Here is a 22,195-nt window from a genome sequence, read left to right on the forward strand (position 1 = left end):
ACCTATGCCTGACAAGGCCATCCTCCCCTACATATACAGCTGGAGCCATAGGTCCATCCCTATGTGCTCCCAGGCTGGTGGTTTAGACCCTGGGAAGCTCTGGTTGGTTGGGAAATGTATATTTGTTACCCAAGCATTTGGGAGGCTGAGGCATCAGGATTGTTAATACCTGGCCTATATAGTGATTTAGAGACCAGCCTGAGCTACTTAAGGAGGCCTAGCAAGAGGGAATGAGAATGAATGAATAAATAAATGCTTCAGTGTGGTCACATGGCTAGGAGATTGGCATAATACAAGTAGCTGATACAAGTAACCACAGCTCCAGCTGCTATAAGGAAAGCAAGGCCCATCTAAAGTGAGTGCAAGAAATAAAGGCAGAATAGGGAAGAAGCACTGTTCAAGCAAACTCAAGAAATACCCAAATATTGAAGAGGTTTTAGTATATTTAAAATTTTCAAGAGAATTATAATAATAGTCAATGGCTTTTTAAAATGCCTGTTCTGTATACCAGGCACGTTTTTTAAACATATGTTTGTTTTAAGTGACTGAAACTAGCAACCCTGGGAAACAATATCTTACCTCATTCTATATGGATGAGGAGAGAAAGGTGGTACAATTATTGTCTTTATCAAATTGTGCTGGGGAAAATGGATATCCACTTGTAGGAGACTGCCCCTATCCTATACCAAGTCAATTCAAAGTGGATCAAAAACCTTCATATAAAAACCAAATTTTTGAAATTAGGCAAAATACTACAAGATCTAAGGCTAGGGAGATGGCTTATTGACAAAGTACAAACTGAATTTGATCCCAACATCAATGTAAAACTGGCAGTGCACATCTGTAATCCCAGTGCTGCCAGGCAGTGGATTGGACAGGAAGGGTCCTGGGAGTTTGCTGGAGAGCCATTCTGGAAAAAAAAGCAAGCTCCAGGTTCACAAACTTCATTTTATAATTTTTTTTTAATTTTAGATTTATTTTTTATCCTTTTTTAAAAAAGAGATACAATGCAGTTATTGGGGTTCTTGGCAGCAGTGTGGATGATTATGGTTGCATCACTGAAAATCAAACCAGAACTGGCTGATAGAAAAAAACATTTCTAGCATCCCATGCACAACATCCAGGCAGCTTCACCATGGAGTCTTCTCCCTCTCAGCACATATTTAGGACTTACAGAATCTGTAAGAAAAGGCTCTTCAGTCTTGTAAATCTATAAATTTAAGTTTTATGAAGTTCTTGGGAGTGTTATAAACCTCTTCTACTGCAAGGAAGGAATGTTTCAACTCGTGTGTGTGTGTGTGTGTGTGTGTGTGTGTGTGTGTGTGTAGACTTTATAATCTTTCTTTACAATCCAAACTTTATCCCCCCCCCCTCGTCCACCCTCCAACTGTTCTACATCCCATACCTCCTCCAAGAGGATGACCCCACCCCCACCCCACCAGACCTCCCTATTCCCTGGGGCCCCAAGTCTCTCCAGGGTTAGGTGCATCTTCTATGACTGAGTCCAGACCGGGCAGTCCTCTGCTGTATATGTGTTGGGGTCTCATATCAGCTGGTGTATGCTGCTCAGTGTCTGAGAGATCACGGGGGTCCAAGTTAGTTAAGACTGCTGCTCTTCCTATAGGGTCACCCCCCTCCTCAGCTTCTTCAACTTTTCCTAATTCAGCCATAGGGGTCACCAGCTTCTGTCCATTGGTTGGGTGTAAATATCTGCATCTGACTCTTCCAGCTGCTCGTTGGGCCTTTCAGAGGCAATTGCGAATGATATGATAGTATACATAAGCGACCCCAAAAATTCTACATCCAATAAACAACTTCAGCAAAGTGGCTAGATATAAAATTAACATGCATTGGTGTGCACACATCAGAAAGGCAAATACTGAGACATAAGCACAGGCCATAACTTTCTAAACAGAATCTAAACAAGCCTTAGGAAATACAGCAAAGCATGACAATAGTAAGGCATCAAATTAAAAAGGGTATATGCACCAAAAAAAAAAAAAAAAACAGAGAAGAGATAACCTAGAAAATGAAAGAATATCTGCTAACTATTATCAGACAAATTGATATTCAGAACGATTTTTTAAATTAAAGCCGTCAAAAATTGCAAAATAAAATCACTTCATCCCACCCCAGTGTGATAACTCTCCTCAAGAAAGCCAACTACAAATAGTGAGGATGCTGGAAGAGAAGGAGCAAGTGCACACTGTAGTGGGAGTATGAATTAGTACTGACATCAGCAGAACCTGCATGGAGTGTTCTCAAGGAACAGGAGCCAGCTACATAGTTCCTGTGTGTACACTCTGAGATTCCGAACTATTCCCAGTAAACATGTTAGGGAATCAGCCTAGGTGTCTGTTGCGGTAAATCTCTCGCCCATGGGAAGTCCATAGAAGAAAAGACACAAGTCAATAAGTATCAAATGAATGCTGCATGCCTAGATTGGGCAGATTTACCATTAAACTACACTATTCCCCGGCTATAAGAGCTCTTACAACTTGCAGTTTCCTAGGTCAAGGCCTTCTTCGTCTTCTCTCTCTCCACCAACTGCCCTCTGCTTCAACCAACTGCCAACTCCACCACTTCTCCCCCTACCCCCCCCCCCCCCCCCCCCACGGCTCCCTGGTCTTCCTCTTTTCCTGCCTCTGGCTCCTCCCACTTCTCTTCTACTGCCCAATCACTGGCTGTAGCCTTTATTTAACAAATTTGATTGGACAGAAGGTTTACAAGATTCACTCCTCCTTTGCAGCCCCTCCCAGGAGTGGAGTTACCATGACAACAAGAGGCTAGGGCTATCCACCACATTTCCCCCTTTTTGTCCAATGATAAAAAAAAATTTTTTCTTTTCACATATTAATTGAACACTAACTATATTACCATGTTGTGATTGTTAAAGTACAAGATAAACCCAACATCATTTTTGTTAACTAAATAGAACCTTTGCCATCTCTCTCAATTAAAAAACTTAGTTCTGAACCTGGCTTATATCCTGTCTTCAAAATGAATAGCATCTGAAAACCATCCTCTCAAAGTAAATAGCCTGGGTTGGCTGTGAGATTATAAATCTTCAACCCCATCAGAAATCCAGAATGACTCAGTTAAAGATAGATATGGGAAGCACAAAGCGTGGCTTCTAAACTCAACCAATTTAAATAGACCACTGAACATCTAGACAGTTCCTTATTTCAAAACGTTGGAGCATCTGGTCTTCAGCCTTCTGGCCCAGGAATCATCTGACAGACCTAGTAATGCAGAATTACTAAGGGCTGATTACTCTGTCTTGGCAGATATAATCAGTCAACTATTCTGCAAGTGTGTTTCTTTTTTGCAGACTATTTCGTCTGTAGATGAAAAGAGGCAATTCTTGCCTAGTGGCTGTCATACCACAACTGGTGTAACTCCAAAGATGCTCAATTTCTTTATAGAATCCAAGACTGGGAAGCTGTCAGGATCAGATAGGTCTCCAATAAAATAAATGTTTATATAAGAATGTTTGTAATGTCAATTCTATGGATTTCTGACGTTTTTGAAAATCAACTATGTAAGGCAATCTGAACAGTTGTCTGTTAATTCCTTTCCACTAATTTTTTTTTTTTTGATTAAAAAGGACTGGGTCTAAGCCTTGTATTTCTAAATAAGATATATAGGTACAATGCCTACATGAGAGTAATATATTAATCCCACTTTTGTATTAATAAGAAACTTATGCCAGTGAAAACCCTAAATTTGTATAAAATAAATTCCATATCAATGTAAGAGATTATAATTTCAACCTTGTAACTATCATAAAGATTTCTTACCAATGTAAGATATACCTATTTTTTTAAAACTGGGTCTGAGCTTTGTATTTCTAAATGAGTTATACAGGCACAATGCCTATATAAGAGTAAAATATTAATCCCACTTAATTCCTGAGATTTAGCTCTCTAATTCCCTTCCTGTCTGAAGCTACATTTGTAAAGTATTCCTTAAATTACAACACATGTATAATTTACAAAGTAACCAGAACCATCCACCCCAACATAAGAAACTGGGACGATGATCTCCTTTTGTCTGCTTCCAGCTGAATTGGGGCGAAGAATTCCCATCTGGGGGCCCAAAGGGAAACAGGAAAATTGGCTTAGTCAAAGGAGAGCTAGCTGGCATCATTTGCCTTGAAGTCACTGTGTACTGAGAAAGTTCATAGCAAAGCTGACACCATAACTGTTACAGTCAGAAAGGCTGGACAGGCAAGCTAGCTGTTCTGGAAAAGTTCTGGAAGCAAGTCCTTAAAAGAAGCGGCTTCGATGCAGTTGCAGTAGAATCAAGCACGAAGCTGGAATAGGAGGTCCTAGAGACTCAGAATCCCCGAGTATAAATCATGCTAAGGCTGAGTTTCTCTTCTTTCATCCTGTAACATATAAAACTTAAAAGCAACAGGTAGTTTTATAAAAACATTCACATGGAACATGTAGGGCACACAGCTTTGTCAATGAAGATCAATAAAGAAAGGCCACTGCCCTCTTCAGGTTAGTTTGATTACTTAATCAAACTATATATAACTTACATACATGCCCTCATAAAGGATGGCATGTATTAAGTCATGAGAAATTATTACCCAATTAAATGTTCTTGGTTTTGTATTGACATTTTAGTCCCAGCCAGTTAAGTCCATATAAGAGACATAACACCATATATACATCACCCATTTGGTTGGTTGAGTTAGCCTCCCTTTTCTTCTGTGTCGACTAGTGCTTCAGGGGGTCTCCCTTTGTCATTTCTGATCTTTATCATTTTGGAAGGAACCCACAGCTTTTCTTTTCCTGTGGAAACATAAACATAACCTCTCCCCCAGCGTAATACATTTCCCACTTTCCATTCTGACGTCATAATAACCTTAATATAAACAGATTGATTTAGTTCCGTAGTTTTATCACCATCCAATGTTTCTCAGCGACTGTGGTGTTTTGTTCATTAATATTCAAAAATTTAAGTTTAATAAAGCAATATATAATCCATCTTTGGGGGTTCTTATTGATTCCTTTTGCCTATTAAGCATCTCCTTTAAAGTTCGATTAGATCTCTCCATTTTTAGGCACTCTTCCTTCTTCTGCTCAAGAGCAATTTCTAAGGTCTTGAGCCGTGAAATAGGCTGACTTTTTCTTTCAAGTCTTTAAGATCTTTTTTGTAGGTTTCAATCTCCTCTTGCTTCTCTCACTCATCTCTGTCCCGCTGCTCCTTTAAACATTCAATTGTCCGCTCTTAGTCTGCAAGAGCCTCCTTCAGCATTGTCAGAGCTGTGTCCATGTTAGTCGTGTCCACCTGCAGAGACTTGACTTGCTCTTTCAAGCTGCTCATCTGCTTCTCTTTATCTCTTAGTTGTTCCTGAAGATTTTCTATCTTCTTCTGGAGAACATTGACCATCTGCTCCTTCGTGTCCAGCATGTCCTTGAGGTCGTGTATCTCTCCAGTTTGTGTGCCCTTCTCCTCAGTCATAACTGGTCTCAGAACATCTGTTTTTGAAGCAGTGACATTTAATTGTCCTGAGGAAGAGAATTCTCCCTTTCTGGCATTGGGGCCTGCGAGAGGCCCCCCTAGAAGTTTTTTGGCAGGGTATTGCCCCATTTGTCTGTTGTTGCTCTACATTCCCTGGTCAGATGTCGGCCTTTGCCACATCTTTGACATATTCCAGAAGGCCTAGGCCCCCATTTCGTATTATTTTGATTTGTCCTGTAGTCATTTCTGAGATGACTCCATTTACCACAATTAAAACATTTGAAATCTTGGGTCATCTCTAGGTTTCTAGTTGCAGTTTTTCCTATTACTGACATATCAGCTGAGTGAGATCCAACATCAGCTGTGTATCTAATCCATTCATCTATTGATGCTGACCTTGCCCTCAGTGGTCTGATTACTTCCTTGCACTCAGCAGTTACATTTTCAAAGGCTAAAGACTCAATTATTGCCTTTCTTGCTACTGAATCTGATATACTCCTTTCGACAGCTGAGGTTAGCCTTTGTAAAAAGTCAGGGAAGGTTTCTTTTGGCCCTTGTATGACTTGAGTAAATGGTTCAAGTGTCTTCCCGGATTCTGCAACTTTGTCCCAGGCATTTAAGGCTGACAATCTACACAATGCCAGAGTTTCTTCATCATATATAGCCTGCACCTCTATTTCAGCAAAACGACCTTCACCAAGCAGTTAGTCTATGGAAATCTCTCTTCCTCTGGCTCTATTTTGTTGTGCTATCTCCCTCGCCTCATCTCTCCACCATGCAACCCATTGTAAATTTGCGGCAGGTTCTAATATAGCTCTTGTCATATCTTTCCAGTCTTGGGGGATTATTCTATTTTTAATAGCACAAGAAGTCAGAATTTGTTTAACAAATGGTGAGTGCATACCAAAATTAGTGACACTCTCCTTAAATTTTCTCAGATCTAACACATCCACAGGTTGCCATTCAAATTCCTCATAACCCTGTGGGTAAACAACGTTTGGAGGTCTTTGTTGTACAGTAACCGGATAGACCAAGGTGTGTTTTCTAATAACTCTTGGTTGACTTTCTCTATTTACTTCTGTCTTAACCTCAGTATTTTCCTCAGCTGAAAATTTAAATTCCTCCCTTAAGGTTTGTATACATGCTTCATATGTTTTTTTATATTGTAATTGTTTCCATTCCTCATTATTTTCTATCTGTTTCTCCATTTGATCTGTGAGCTGTTGTATGCTCTGTTTGATCATCTTTTCTAGCTCCTGTCTCCCAGTTTCATTTTCATCTTTCTGTCTCTTATTCTGATCTATAACTTCTTGTGTCTTCAATTCATTATTTTCTATCTGTTTCTCCATCTGATCTATTAACTGCTCTATCTTCTGTTCAATTATCCTTTTAATCTCCTGTCTCCCACTTTCATTTTCATCTTTTTGTTCCTGTAACTTCTGTTCTAAGTCCTGCTTCCATTCCTCATTATTTTCTATCTGTTTCTCCATCTGATCTGTGAGCTGTTGTATGCTCTGTTCGATCATCTTTTCTAGCCCCTGTAACTTCTGTTCTAAGCCCTGCTTCCATTCCTCATTATTTTCTATCTGTTTACAAATCTCATCTCTATCCTGTACCAAAAGTTCTATTGTTTCTTGTAATCTCTTTTCCAAGGCAAAGAATTTTTTATCTAGAGCTTTGTCTTTTGAGAAGACATAGTATATCAAAAAAATAAATATAGCAATACTGATAAATAATAAAGTGTTCCCTAAGTTGATTTCTGTCAAACCATTTGAAATATCATCATATAAAGCCCAAAAGATATCCATTGTTTTTGTCATTTTTAAGTATCAAAATATGTTTCCTTTTTTTTTTTTTATTAAAAAATTATCTGGTTTGGAGCCCTCAATTCACTGTTTCTACCTGAAAACTACCTCGCAGGCAGTTGTGTTCTAGGATCACCAGTCCCTCCTTACAATTCGTTACTATAACCTTTCTATTTATCTGTTTGGCTCTCTTGACTCAGAGCAGCCTGCAATTTACTCCTCGCAACTTTAAAACCTTTTACATCTATTTATCTGTGTCTATTCACTTTTTTTTTAATTTAAATGACCTACTGGTTTGGCTACAATAACTTTTGTTTCACTGTTGAATTTTCAGAAAGACCCTTCTTTCAGTTTTCACAGGGCAGTGAGCAAGCCCAGCTGTAAGCTGTGTGCTGCTCCTGACCTTGGCCGTTGGGGAAGTTTTTGTACTTTGTAACCTTTCTTTTGTTCTTTCGTCTCAAGTTAGTTGAGTTCTAAATAATAGGTTGGGCGCCAATTTGTTGCGGTAAATCTCTCGCCCATGGGAAGTCCATAGAAGAAAAGACACAAGTCAATAAGTATCAAATGAATGCTGCATGCCTAGAGGTGTCCACCAACAGGTGGGTGCATACAGAACATGTGTAGATACACAGTGGATTAGTATTCAGCATAAAGAACAACACCATATCATTTTTAAGAAATTGGATGGAACTGTAGATGTTGAGTAAGATAATCCAGACTCAAAAAGAGAAGTGTTTCCATTTTCTCTCATCTGTGAAATCTTGAGAGAAGATATGAAAGTAGAAAGAAAACTAGAAGGAGATGAGAGAGAAGGCTATGGAAGGCAGTGGGGTTGATCAGAGTCTACTGTATTCAATATGAAAGTGTCTCAGTAAAACCCATTATTTTATACAACTAATATGTACTCATTAAAATGTTTTAAAATAAGGAAAACATATAAGTACCAGGAGGAAGCACCAGCGAAATACTCTATAACCTGAATGAGTGTGAAGAAAATCTCTGTAAAATTCAAATTCAGTATCAGAGAAAAATGACTTAATTTAGCTACACATTAGTGCTACATAGGGTATGGGGACATCACTATATAGGCAGGGTTTTTAGATGCTCCCTCTCTTGCCATATACTCATGTCGTGAGTGTGTATGTGTGTGTGTGTCCCTAAAATGTCTGCAGAAACTCATGACTGCAACAAAGCAGACTATGACAGAAGTATAGAAGTATAGAATGTTGCTTTGAGGTTGTGATGTGACTTCTGTCTTACACTTGTAAAATACCTGTGGCTTAAGGAGTGGCTTTGTGACAGACTCAAATGGCATGGAGCTGCCTAGCTGTGGAAATGCAGTTCATTCTCATGGGCTGACCTAGCACCGCTTAATTTTCTCCTAGTTTTAAGAGTTTCTCCAGAGATCCATTTGGTTCCTTTGAAGAGAGTTCTATTATTCATGAGCATTGTCCATTCTGTTCTTCCCCACTGTACTAATTAGACCTCCAGAGCAGTGTTGAGAACCCATGATGGCAGCATCCTCCTTGTGTCTGTAAAGAGGATGTTTCTTAGGTCACCTGCTTACAAATGGTATTTGCTATAAATTTTTGGTAAGCAGCCTTCCAAAGATTAAGGAAGTCATTTTTAGCCTCAGTTTAGTAAGAATTATTATCATGAAGGAGTGTTTTAGTGAAGAGATTTTCTTTTTCATCTCATCAAGCTGATGAGAATCACATCTCAGAACAGTTGGCTACAGTTTTGTTCAGAAGTTGTTCTTTTAGGTGACGATACTTTTTTTTTTCTATTCTTTGATTTGTGCTATCTTCTTTCTTCACCCAGGTACAAGATGATCTCTGAGTTCACCTGGCCTAACCATGACCTTCCTTCAGACAAAGAGGCTGTCAGGAAACTCATAGAGCGATGTGGCTTTCAGGATGACGTGGCTTATGGGAAGACCAAGATTTTCATTCGAACACCCCGTACGCTGTTCACCTTGGAAGAACTCCGCGCCCAGATGCTCGTCAGAGTTGTCCTCTTCCTACAAAAGGTAACTTCATGTTTTATAGGCAAGAAGTTCTCTGAACACTAAAAACTTCACTAAATGTTTTACTTAATTCAAGAAATGTGTGCAGATGGTACAATGTGCGGGTCTCTGAGCAGCACCTCACCTTTTTCTCCCTTCATACATGCAAAACTTATTTGGCTGTGCCACTCCAAAACTTGAAAGATATTTTGTCCTCTGATGTTTAAAGTTAGGTATTCTGTTGGCCTACTTTTGCAGCTCAACATTTTTTTTTAGTTTAAATGCTTAAAGGACTTTTTTTTAAATCTTGTATTTCACCCCCTGACAGTGGACAAAGAGACCTTGTTGGTGGTAGTGTTCTTAGTCAAGGGCAGAGCAGATGGCAGTCTTTTGTTCATCCTAGCTTGATGCCTGGCTTAGAGGCCAAATCTGTCTCATGCCTAGGGCACATAAAAATCATATATTTCAAAACTTGTACCAATATGTTTGTAACTGTCCTGTAAGTAATCCTTATCCCACCGCTACCTCAGAGGTGGGTGCCGAGTCCACACCTCATTGACTTGCACCTCTCATCATTGATCTGTTCAAGGATGCCTTCTCATTGCATGCATGTGTTCATTCTTTTTATCCCCATGCCCTTTCATCATAACGTCCACACTAAAAAAAAAAAGTTATATATGTGAACAAGGCATAGTGGCTCACACTTGTAATCCTAGCACTCAGGAAACTGAGGCAAGAGGATCACCACAAGTTTGAAACCAGCCTAGACTACATGATCAGCCTGAGCCACAGAAAAGTCTCAAAAGTAAGACTGTGTACACACGCGTGCACATGTCTGCATGCCCTCACACATGTGCATACGTGTGTTAAATATCATGTACTTCTCTGAAGAAGTTCAGGGTCATAGCATATACACACACACACACACACACACACACACACACACACACACACACACTATATATATATATATATATTTGGTATAAGTACAGCCAGGTACCTATTCAGAGCAACTACCAATTGTCAACTACCAATTGTACAACCACTACCTACTGGGTACTATATGAGGGTGACTGTGTACCCATATTCCTACCAGTATGATATTACTCCCTACCTTTTATCAGACTAATCAGTACAATGATAAATATTTCAGAATTGTTTTAGGTTCTATTTATCTGGCTACTGTTGAATTTGAGCATTTTAATAATTGATTGTTTGGGGGGAAATTATTGCAAATGGCCTATTTATATTTCTTTGTAATACTTTTATTCTTTGAAAATTTCATACAATGTTTTCAGCACATGTGCATACACACATGCATGCACACACTCACACATATATACATACACACAGACACACATACATACGTACACACATACACGGACACATATACATACTTACACACATATATACTTGGACACACACACACACCACAATCATCAATCATCATCAACGTCTCTCCTTACCACCTTTCCTATCTATCCCCACAACTTTGCCTTTGAACTTTGAGATTACTTTTTTTTTTTTCTTTTTCTTGCCTATCAAGCCCAGTTTGTGTGGCCTAGGAAGTCTTAACCTACACTGATATGTGGTCAGTCTATTAGGCCACAGCATTGAAGGAAACTGACTCTCCTCCCAGCAGCTATCATAGGCTAATAGCTCCTCAGCTAGTGATGGGATTACACATCTACCTTCCTTCCTCGGTGCTAAAATTATGTTTGGGTGTAGCTTGCCAAGGTCTTCCACATGCTGTCATATATGTTAAGTTCATATGTACATTTATCCTGTTGAATCTAGAAAACACTGTTTTTTTGATATTATCAACAACCTCTGGTTCTCACAATCTTTTGGCCACCTCTTCTACAAAAATCCCTGAGCCTTGTGGGGAGTGGTGTGACACAAATGTCTGATTTAGGGATAAGCATTCCAGTCTTTATTTTTTATATGTTAACCAGTTAGAGGCCTCAGCACTAATTTTCATCTACTGCAAGGAGTTTTTCTGTTGAAGATTGAGAGATACTCTAAAGGTATATCAGTAAGTCATTAGGAATCAACTTAATACTGTGTCTATTTAGAAGAATAATAGTATTGGGTTTTCCCTTAGGGATTATGACCTATCTATCCACAGGTTGTTGGTCCCTTGGTAGTGTCAGATATGGGTTCCATCTCCTAGAGCAAGTCTTTGATCCAATCAGAATGTTGTTGATTACTCCCATAACATTCATGACTATTACACCAGTGGGCCTATCTTGTCAGGCCAGGCTCACAGGGTTCACAGCTTGGTGAGACTGATGCTTTACTCTTCTCTTCAGGCATCATGCATAGCGCTTCCAGCACCGTTACACCAGCCTGTAGAAATGAAGTTTCCAAGTTAGTACCAGCTTGATGTCCTCATGTTCTATGACTCAAGAATGTAGTGTCTTCAGCAATAGGGTCTTACTGTTAAGTTCTGGGGGATAGCCAAGAGTGCTGGCAATAGCTTGTAATGCTTGGGAGTCTATGGGACCCCCAACAGCTAACTCTAAAAGAGTTAACCTATTCCTGGTCCTGAAATTTTTATTTGTTAGCATAAAGTGCATGTTTAGAGCATTATCTGCCTATTGTGGAATAATTCCAATAAACTACTTCATATATGTATAATTGTACATTTTAGGAAGCTTCTATTGTTTAGGTCTTTTGTTCATTTTTCTTCACATTGCTGTCTTCTTGATAATAAGTAAGAATTTCTTGAATCCAGTTCTTAACATTGCTTTATATCCACTTTTGATATTATAAATATATTCTCCTACTTTATTTTATAGACATTAAAATGAAATGTATCTATAATGTGCTTTGTTGAACACAGATTCTTTAATTTTATACTTTGTATATGTTACGCTGTATACTTTGGGCTTTTAAATTTCATTTGAGAATTCCCTTGTTTCTAGGTCACAAAAATATTACCTTATATTTTCTCTCAAGATTTAGATGAATTTCTCTCTTACATTTAGATCTTTAATTCTTTTATAATACAACTATTAAATGGTTTCACATAGGAATCTGATTTGTTTTTCTCTCATGTGGTTGGCCAGTCTTCTTGTGAGGTAAGCCCATCAGAGACCACCACATGAACACTCTGAAATCTAAAAAGAAAGTCTTTTTTGCTGGCTGGTGGCTTCATGGAGAACTTGCCCAAGCATGTATTTGTTAACTCTGTGCTGTGTCTTCCACATTTGCATGTGTTTGGGGGGATTATAATAAAGCTCCCATCACAGAATGATCTTGTGAAGAATTAAGGGTGACTTATTAACAGTAAGCTTATAATGAAGACTGTGAATTCTGAAACTTGCAAATAATATAGTTGTTAATTATAAGGGACCTCTGAGGTTTGTATACAGAACTGAGTAAACTAACCACAAGACAGACTGTGAACAGAGTCATTCTCCAACCAGGATTCTGTTGCTTCTGCAGCCTGTTTCCCCCTCCTCTCAGGAAATGTTTACTGTGGAGCTTTGTCAAGTGAGGTAGAAAGCCACGCAGTCTTTAAGTCACTTCTAAACAAAGCCCTCTTCCTTCTATGTGCAATGAACCACATGCTTTGTTATTTCTTAGACTAAAAGCAAAATAATTATTTCTCAAAAAAATTTACTTTTTCCCTTATAAAAACAAACCAAAAAAGCTTTCTAAAATGGTATCTGGCTGGTGGCTGCTCTTCTGGTTACTTTATATGCTACCTACATCTTTTAAGAACTTTGTAAACAAGTCCATTTGGTAACTAAGGGAACTGAAGTTCTAGTTAAGTAGATGGGTGGAGGTCACACAGATGATGAAAGCTGGAACTGGAATTTGAACCTAGTAACCTGCCTCCCACACACACAATGCACTTGCTCAACAGTAGCATCATTCAGGGTGCCCTGTTGTGAGGAGAATCAACTGTGACTCACACACTTGAAGGAAAATTTGTAAAACCAGCCACAAAGGTGATGAGGAGGAGGCCGATGGAATTGGCACAATTCCTTTGTCAAATCACCTTAGACATCCAGCATGTCTGAATCATTCACTGTAAAACATGTGGACTGGGGTATGTTCTTAATACAAATGGAGGAAAAGGTTGATGTTGGGAACATGAATCAGCTCTTGACATGAAGAGTGAGTAATGCATCATGGTCAGTGGGTGCTGTATTCTGAGGTGTTCTCTGGGAGAAGAGATCTATGCTTGTTAAACTGTCTTGTGAGCCACCACTGGGATAGGAAAGGATGTGGATGCTGACAGAGCATGGACTGAATGACAGTCTGAGGATCCGAGAAACCAGCACAAACCAAGCAGCCACAAGAGTCCAACCCTAAGCCCTTTAAGAGCAGCTTGGACAGATCAGGCAGGCCCCTCCCCCAACCCCCACCCCTACTTGCTGTCAGCAAGGAAGGGGGCTTATCCAGCAGTGTTCAGCTCCTAGTAGGGTTCTAAGAGCAGCACCAGTTTCTCAGGTTTTGTTGTTTCAATTCAGCTGCGGGGGTGGGGGGGGGGGGGGGGGGGGGGTGCTGGTGCTGGTGCTGGTGCTGGTGCTGGTGCTGGTGCTGGTGCTGGTGCTGGTGCTGGTGCTGGTGCTGGTGCTGGTGCTGGTGGTTTTCTGAAAATCCCTGAGATAGGTTAAGACTAAGTTAAGGGGTGAACAGCCCGCAGATTGTTTGGCTCATTTTCTGAATATGAAACACAGAGCAATCAAACTAAGCAAAACTACAGTCACAAACTGACAGACATGAGTAGACAGCATGTTTAGAACCAGAACCAGAACCAGATGTTCACCCAATGGGAACAAGTGAGGACTGGGATGTCTCTGGATCACTCTGACCCTATGAGCAATACTGCCTTTATTTTCTCCTTTCTTGGGTCCCCAGATAGGCACACCAACCAGAAACCAGAATACAAACCTTATATCTGGAGGTCCAAATGACTGAAAAACAGACCCAGGTGCTGCCACTTTGGCTTTGAGGCTCAAGCATGTAGGTTCTGGGCCAACACACCAAATATTGGTGTCTGAAAAACCAAAATAACCCAAGTAGTAACAAGAGTCCAGAAAAGCAATATCTGTATTTGAATTAGGCAGCAAAAGCTGTGTCAGTCAGGGACAACAGCACAGACTTGGGAATTGACTGTGCCTTTCAATGTTCATCTTAGTATTAAAGCAGATGCCAAAACTTTATTGTACTAAGGCCCCTGCTGATCAGTGAGGGCAGGCTGAGAAGCTGAACTGCGACCCTGAAGAGAAGTTATACAACATTTGTAAAGGATGGAACCTTTGCAAATGCAAGGGGAAACAGGGCAGACTGTAGCATTTTCCAATCATATTTTGATATAGGAGTTGAACAAGGAAGTAAACGTTGGTAACTGGGTCTTATCTGGGTCACCTGGTTTGAGGATCCTTGACTTCAGCTTTTGCAGTCAGGTCCCCTCCTGGACGTCTGGCCAGGAATTCAGAATGATAAGGAAACATAGGAGTGGGCAAGCTGCACATAGTCAAAATTTTAAGTCACAACAGGCAATACATTTATGACTTGTGTGCCTTACTTTAGATAATCTGCAACTTCCCTCTTTACATTCTTTACTGGTTAACAGACAAACATGAAACACTTCAAGAATCAGGGTAGGAGTTGATTTGGGGACCTGGGAACATGAACTCAGTTTTGACCCTACCAGCGGGGTCTCAGGCAACTGTCTCCTAACAACAGGCAGGGAGTGCATTACTGTGCAGCCCTCTTGCCTGTCTACTCTGCTGTGTGCACAAGTAAAGTACAGACTCACAAATCCTCTTCTTGACCTTGCCTGAGTGTTGAAAGAAGTACAGTGTAGCTGATCAGATAGTAGCGTCTAACTATCTTTGTAGTGTTTTTTAATGAGGAATAATCATGGGTTTGTTCATTATTTCTGAATGGAGGTGTGGAAATGAGGAAGACCAGGTTTTCACCCACAAGAAGCTCAACACACACACACACACACAATGTGTTAACACTCAGACCAGTAAGGTGAAGAAATTGTGATGCCCTGGGGGAGATAGTAACTGCCAGAGTTCAATGAAGGATCCAACCTAAACTAAGGAAAAAGGGGCTTTGTTGGGGAGAGTTACAAAAGTTTACCAAAATATTAACTTTTTTAGATCTATTTTTTTTACTTGAAAAGGTGTTTCTACTAATATAGTAAAAGAGGAATATGGGAAGGGAGGAATAGATCTTAAGGAAGGCAAAGGATGCATGTGACAGGAAAGCAGAAGAAAGATTATCTGGGAAGAGGAAGGGACCAGCAAGAAGGGACAGGGGGATTTAAAAAGGACAGTGGGAGCCAGGCAGTGGTGGCCCCTGCCTTTAATCCCAGCACTCAGGAGGCAGAGACAGATGGATCTCTGAGTTCAAAGCCAGCCTGGTCTACCAAATTAGTTCCAGGATGCCAAGGCTACACAGAGAAACCCTGTCTCACAAAACCAAAAACATCAACATTTACTGTGATGGTCTCTAGAATATTCATCTGTACACTTGTGAAGGAGTGAGAATTTTGAAAACAGATAGGGTTCCCCTGGAACACACTTTGTTTTGTTTTTAAAGGATCTCTTAGGAGGATTTCAGCGATGCCCACGGTGGTTCTCCTGGAACACACCTTGAGAACTTCTGCTTTAAGGAATAAACTCAGACTAGAAATGCTTGATTGTAAGGTGTGAACATTTTTAAGTATGTTGAAGACTACCCAACTGCTTTTCTTTGTAGTTTATTTGTTGTTTTCTGCTGCATGCTCAGGCTAGGGGGCCCATGAGCCTCTGGAGGTGATGGTCTTCATCTTCCATCTCCCCACAGGAGTGCTGACCTTTGCTTCCTTGCAAGCTCAGCTGTAGCTGTTACATGTTTATACATCAGTAGAGCTATCTGCTAGTTTCTTGTCATATTCCATGGAAGTAGTAAGAGAAAAGTGGTGTGGTCAGTTTGGGAATTTTAAATAAAAGTGTATCAAAGGGGAACCAGAGTAGCCAATTAAGAACCTGATAGCCTCAGTCACACAGCTGAGATGAAAGGAAATTATCAGACCATGAGAGTTGTTTGAGGTTCCCATTCTTCCAAGTTGGGGTCATAGATAGCTGATGTCGAGAATGACTGAGATAGAAGGTACATACAGTCACTGGCATATATTTTCAGGATATTAGTAGTGTAGGCATGATGTGTTCCAGGTATGGATGAGACATTCAAGTAGAAATAACTGGCAAGCAGTTGGTGGTGGAAAGGAAGGAAGAAAGGAAGTAGCAGTTTTCTTTTTTTGTTTGTTTTTGTTTTTGAGTTTCTCTGTGTCACCCTGGCTGTCCTGGAACTCACTCTATAGATCAGACTGGGCTCAAACTCAGAGATCTGCCTGCCTCTGCCCCCTGAGTTCTGGGATTAAAGGTGTGTGCCATCACCTCCCAGCCAGCAGTTTTCAAATATACAGTCACCAGTGTGTTAATGTAGACTGTGATAAGTACAAGATAAATCTAAGGAAAAGTCCTCCAGCAAGAAAGTATGTTGGACATTTATTAATAAGTCTTGAAAGCAAAAACAGTGTGGGAAAGTGTGTATGTTCTTAATGAAGAAACCAAGGCATGTCTGTCTTCTAAAACATCTAGGAGATTTCAGCTACTGAATTTGAAACCTTATCCTGCATATATTACTAAATCATGGTATTAGAATAATGTTGGGTACAAGTCATTGATCTTACAATTCTGAAGAAAATCTCTGAGATTTATGATATAAGCCAACAACTGATCTATTTAAATATTCATCCACATCTGCACCTTGACAAATGACAGCCTTTTAGAAAAATAAAAAGGCTTCAGCAAAAATTATCATTGAAACCACAAGGCGTTCTTTCTTACGGCCCTCAGCACCCTCCTCCTTCTCCCACCCAACTGGTGAATAAAATGAGAAAAAGCATATTTGGAAGATAATGAAGACTTGTCAAAACCAATTTGTCTCATCCTTATCTCCTCCTAGATATGGCCAGTGTCATCTGTTGCCCTTCCACAGCCCACTTCCCCCACTGTCAGTAGTGTCCTCTGCCTCCCTTCCCCAACCCATCCCCCCACATTGGACTTCGATGATTTGCTTTCCAGAAAGAGCAGCAAGCCCGTTGCCTAGGTGATAGCTCATTACTACGGCAACCAATTTGGTGCATCAGTATGAATCCCAATTTTAAAATGTAATTATGCCAAGACGTGTACATATGCTTCAGATTTACTTAAAAGAAGTCTGTTCCCCCTTGGAAGGAAAACATTTCCTGTGTTAGATGAAAGAAGGGGAAAACCTTTATTTTCTTCTCTCGGGCAATTGAACCTTTCAATTGAGTCTCCACTGTGTCAGAAAAACAGCTTGCTTTGTTTTTTCCCTCACCACTTTTGTTTTAACTTGAGATGTTCCCTTTCTCAGACATTTTTCTCTTGAGACCTGTCACTCACAGCCCAACAGCTGTTGTCTCCATGGCAACGGTGTCTGGTCCCTATAGGTGGTATTAGAGAAAGTGGGGGAGGGGATAAAAACATGGCTACATTTTCATTGCTCTTTTCTTTTTTAATTGCTACAAGCTGGATAGATTGACTCTTTATAAAGCATTCATTAGTAAAAGGAAAGGGATTTGGTGAATAGATGTTTACACTAAATCACAATATTCGTTCTCCCCCATATTCAAGAGGAGCAAGCTCATGAGTAAGAAGCACACAATCACAAGTGTAGCGGGAAATGTGATCAGACACGGGGAACAAAAGCCATTGAGTTGCTACGGAGCGATTCATTTTTGCTCCTTCCCCAACCAAACAATTGTTCTAAAGATACAAAGGGCATGTTTGGGTGCAAGGAGTATTTATTTTAGTTACCTGCCTTAGTAAACATACCTACTAAATATGTAAGCCTTGCAACTCATTACATTTCCCCTTTATTGAAGCTGCCGGGAAGCGCAGCTGCAGAAGCCATCTTCAGTTCAGGCTTTCTAACGTACTTATTCTCCTCTCCTGCCTTCACCTCTGCCCCACTGCTTGCCTGACCGTCCCTGGTTCTTGTGAAGATCAGAACATTTTATTGTAATGGCTGTTCATCCCTTAGTGAAAACTGCCACTTAAAGAGTTTTTAGGGTTCATTTGTTTGTTTTGGATGGAGGGGCTCTGTTTGTGGTATGCTGGGGATGGAACCCATGACCTCAGCATTTGCAAGGCACACTTGTCTTGTTGCACCATATCTCTAGTGCAAGGTTGGAAAAAATACTCCCTCGCATATTTAATTTTTCACATATTTCATTAACCTAAGAAAATGTAACTGTTTAACAAGGTATAATAAGATCTGTGTGGTTTCAGAATATGTACAGTGTTGAGGTACTTTTTTTTCTTTCCTCTTGCTTAGCAAATGTATGAAACTATTACCAAGTGATTTATATGAGTCTGAAATCTTTAGTGTGGCTGAACTGGTGAGCTACAGGTTCAATTAGACTCTCAAAACATAAGGTAGAAAAATCGAGGAAGACACTCAGTGTTGACCGTTAGCTGCCACATGCATAAGCATACCTATGCTTGCCCATTTACATGCTTGTATACAGACATGTACACATGGGTACATCATACACATATTAAGTGGTGAGAACTTTCCAGGGAATAATTTTGCAGTATATTTTTTAAAAAATCTAAAAATGTTTTTGCCTCTATTCTAGTGACTATACTTCTAGTAATTAATATTAAGAAAATTCATTTAAAATGTATGTAAATTTTATTTGTAGAAATTTTTTGTAACATTTCTTATGAAAGTGGAAAGCAGTGGAAAATTTTAAATGTTAAGACAGTAGTTGTATATAGTATACATCTGTGCAGCAAAAAAAAAACATAGCGCTATTAACAGTGACCATGTAAAAACATTAAGAATATCAAAATGTTCATGATAAAAATAACTACTATATAACATGACATTAATTATTATTTACTCTTGGCTGTGTTGTTCATTCTGGAACTTTTCTCTTACGTACTCATCATAGTTAAGTGGACTGAGGACTCATTGGTGGCAAGGCTGTAATCTTAAAGATTTATTTATATTATGAATGTGAGTACACTGTCTTCAGACACCAGAAGAGAGTATCAGATCCCATTACAGATGGTTGTGAGCCACCATGTGGTTGCTGGGAATTGAACTCAGGACCTCTGGAAGAGCAGTCAGTGCTCTTAACCACTGAACCATCTCTCTAGCCCTACAAGGCTGTAATATTACAGCCTTGTAAGATCTACTGGAATGTCTTAGTTTTGCCAAACATCATAGTCTATCCAAATTTAATAATGAGAGCCTGTACATTTTATTAAAAAAAAAATCTAGTTATATCAGGTGTTGTGGCACATTCCTTTAATATTAGTACTTAGGAGGCAGAGACAGGTGGATCTCTGTAAGTTTCAGGCCAGTCTGGTCTACATGGTAAGTTGGAGGACAGCCAGAGATACATGGTGAGATCTTATTTCCAAAAAAACAAAAAAACAAAAAACAAAAACAAAACAAAACAAAAAAAACAAAAAAAAAGAGAAGGAAGAGGAGGAGTCAAAGCATCTAATTGTATAATAAGATGTTTATTTAGGATATTGCATTTAAATTAGGATATTGAATATAGAGTTATAAAATAATATATTAACTCAGGAGAGTCACCTATCCTAAATGGTTTTGTTTTGTTATTTGTATGGATAGAAAATGAACCACTTACAGAAAAAGAGTTGATGAGGAATATTCTTAAAGAACTAAGATATAATCAAGTATTTATCATTTAAATTACAGACTAATTTGCAAGTTTGTTAAGCTTTAAGTGGATAGATTATAAATAGAAACAACATATAGCTCTAATCTTATTATTTTGGCCTAAATTTTTAATTAACAGTTTTATTACAGTTAACACATTTTGAATATTTAAGTAAAGATGACATCAACCCAGTCATTGTCCAGCTCTCTCTTATGCACAGTTTTAAACTCAAAGCCATGTTTGTGTGCTGTGCATAAATATCCTCATATAAAAACCAGCCACAGCATGAAAATGCCCCAGTCCATGCTCAGTGACCTTCCAGGTTTTCTTCCTTGACTCTTACATGTACAATACTGTAGTCTGAGTTTCAGTGATGATTTCATCTATTCATAAACCCTTCCGTCTCCTAAAAGTTAAAAGCAGACTCTTCCAGCATCTCATTCAGCCAACTGCATCTCCTCCCGTGCCATGGGCTGCCATTGTTTCATGTCACTGCATCTGCAAATATAGCCTGTGCTTTGCATCTTATCACCATGCTTCTACACATGCTGCCTGCCGTGTTCTCAGTAGTCTTGAAACGATGCTGTCCTCCACGCAGTGAAACCATCTAAACAGCCATCTTTACTTCTGTCCACTGGTTGTCATTTGTGAGGCTAAGATGGTGAATGCAGTAGGAGGGAAGGCCTTTGAGCCTGATGTTGGTTACAAAATTTGGGCTTTATGTCATCCTCACTTTTGTCTCTAAATTATAGAGTTGGATAAGGCACATCTACATCAGGTGTGAGTAGGACATGGGGATCTATTACATTATGAGTTATAAGCAGGACTGATTCAAGGTCATTTCTTTAAAGCTGATACTTGCTTTTTTGAGTAAGCAAAAAAAGTATGTGTCTTAGGGATTGTATGACCCCTAGAGTGTGCTGCAGGTGTGACTGCCCTAAATTATGCTGTTAATACTCAGGGCAAAGAATCTCTTACTCAGCTATGTGATTTATAAGAATTTTGCTCAAAAGAAAATGTTCATTGTCTTTTACAATGCCTGTGCTTTCCTCCCAGTGTTTAAGTCTTAAGCCATTTATTTCTTCAACTAGATTACAAAAAAGAAGCCATTTTGGGGTTAGACTAGATTGGCTAGCTCTCCGGTGCTTTTGACAAGAGAAGATATGGCCATGAGCAAAACCCTGGCTTTATTATAGCTGCTGTGAACATTTCCAAGTCACTCCCTTCTAGAGAGGTAACTCAGCAGGTCTCTGTCCTTTCAAAGGAATAGGAAGTCCTTGCTTTCTTTAGGGCCATGGACTCTTGAGAGTCATGACATTGTTGCAACAGGTGGCCCAGGGAATCTTCAGACCTTCTGTGCTATGGAGATTCAGCCTTTAAACTTTAAAAGTCATGGAACAGTGTTTTCGAAACCTTCCTATTTGGAAATATACTTATCTTGTTAGACCAAAGGCCATGACAGGCATAGCAGTAGTTCAGCAGGAATGGTATGCCCAAGTGTGACTGGGTTCCACTGTGAGGCCACAGCGCCTGTTACAATGTTTCTTGCTAGCTAGCCTTGTTACAAATGAAAGACTCAGAATTTAAAAAATAAGTTTAATATATTTTTAATTTCATAAACTTTATTTTTAAAAACTTAGAAATAAAAATTATACAATCCTATATATGAAAAAAGAATACATAATTTTTTTAAAATGTACAATCCTAAGAATAGAAGTTCATTAAGACTTTAGGTCTAGTATAGATATGATGTATACTATATGATGTGATGTTATTATTTATAGACTTTTGTTAATTTCAAAACCAATACAGAACTAGTAAATATTTTTTGTTTATTTTGGTTTTATAGAATTCCTAGTCTCTCCCACACTCCCCTTCATTCCAGTGTTAAAAGGAATTGCTTTTCTCATAGGCCCTGTAAAGGCAGGAACAATTACATGGTAGAGCTCATGGCTTTCTCCTCAGCCATTTCACTTCGAAAGAGAGTGTAGTGCGCAGCCTCGCCGATAAGGAGAACGCCACACTCAGGATTCTTCTGACAGCATTTATTGAACAGCTCTTCAAGATGGAGAAAAGGGGAAGGACTCCGAGCTCAGAAAGCCCGCTGCTTAAATAGAGCTTTGGGAGACGTGCAGATCCCTCATTGGCTCAAATCTCTCATCCAATTGT

General features: G+C 39.4%; 1 protein-coding gene across 4 annotated transcripts in view; it reads left to right on the plus strand.

Moving 5' to 3' along the window:
- The window catches only part of Myo1d (myosin ID), a 281,386-nt gene that overhangs the window by 127,952 nt on the left and 131,239 nt on the right, over nt 1-22,195 (plus strand). For all 4 annotated transcript variants that reach the window (XM_076936189.1, XM_076936188.1, XM_034505907.2 and 1 more), the window contains exon 16: nt 9,102-9,309. In XM_076936189.1, the coding sequence (XP_076792304.1) occupies nt 9,102-9,309 (208 nt within the window). The remainder of the gene's footprint in view (nt 1-9,101; nt 9,310-22,195) is intronic.

This window comes from Arvicanthis niloticus, chromosome 6 (assembly GCF_011762505.2).
Source record: "Arvicanthis niloticus isolate mArvNil1 chromosome 6, mArvNil1.pat.X, whole genome shotgun sequence".
Taxonomy (NCBI): Eukaryota; Metazoa; Chordata; class Mammalia; order Rodentia; family Muridae; genus Arvicanthis; species Arvicanthis niloticus.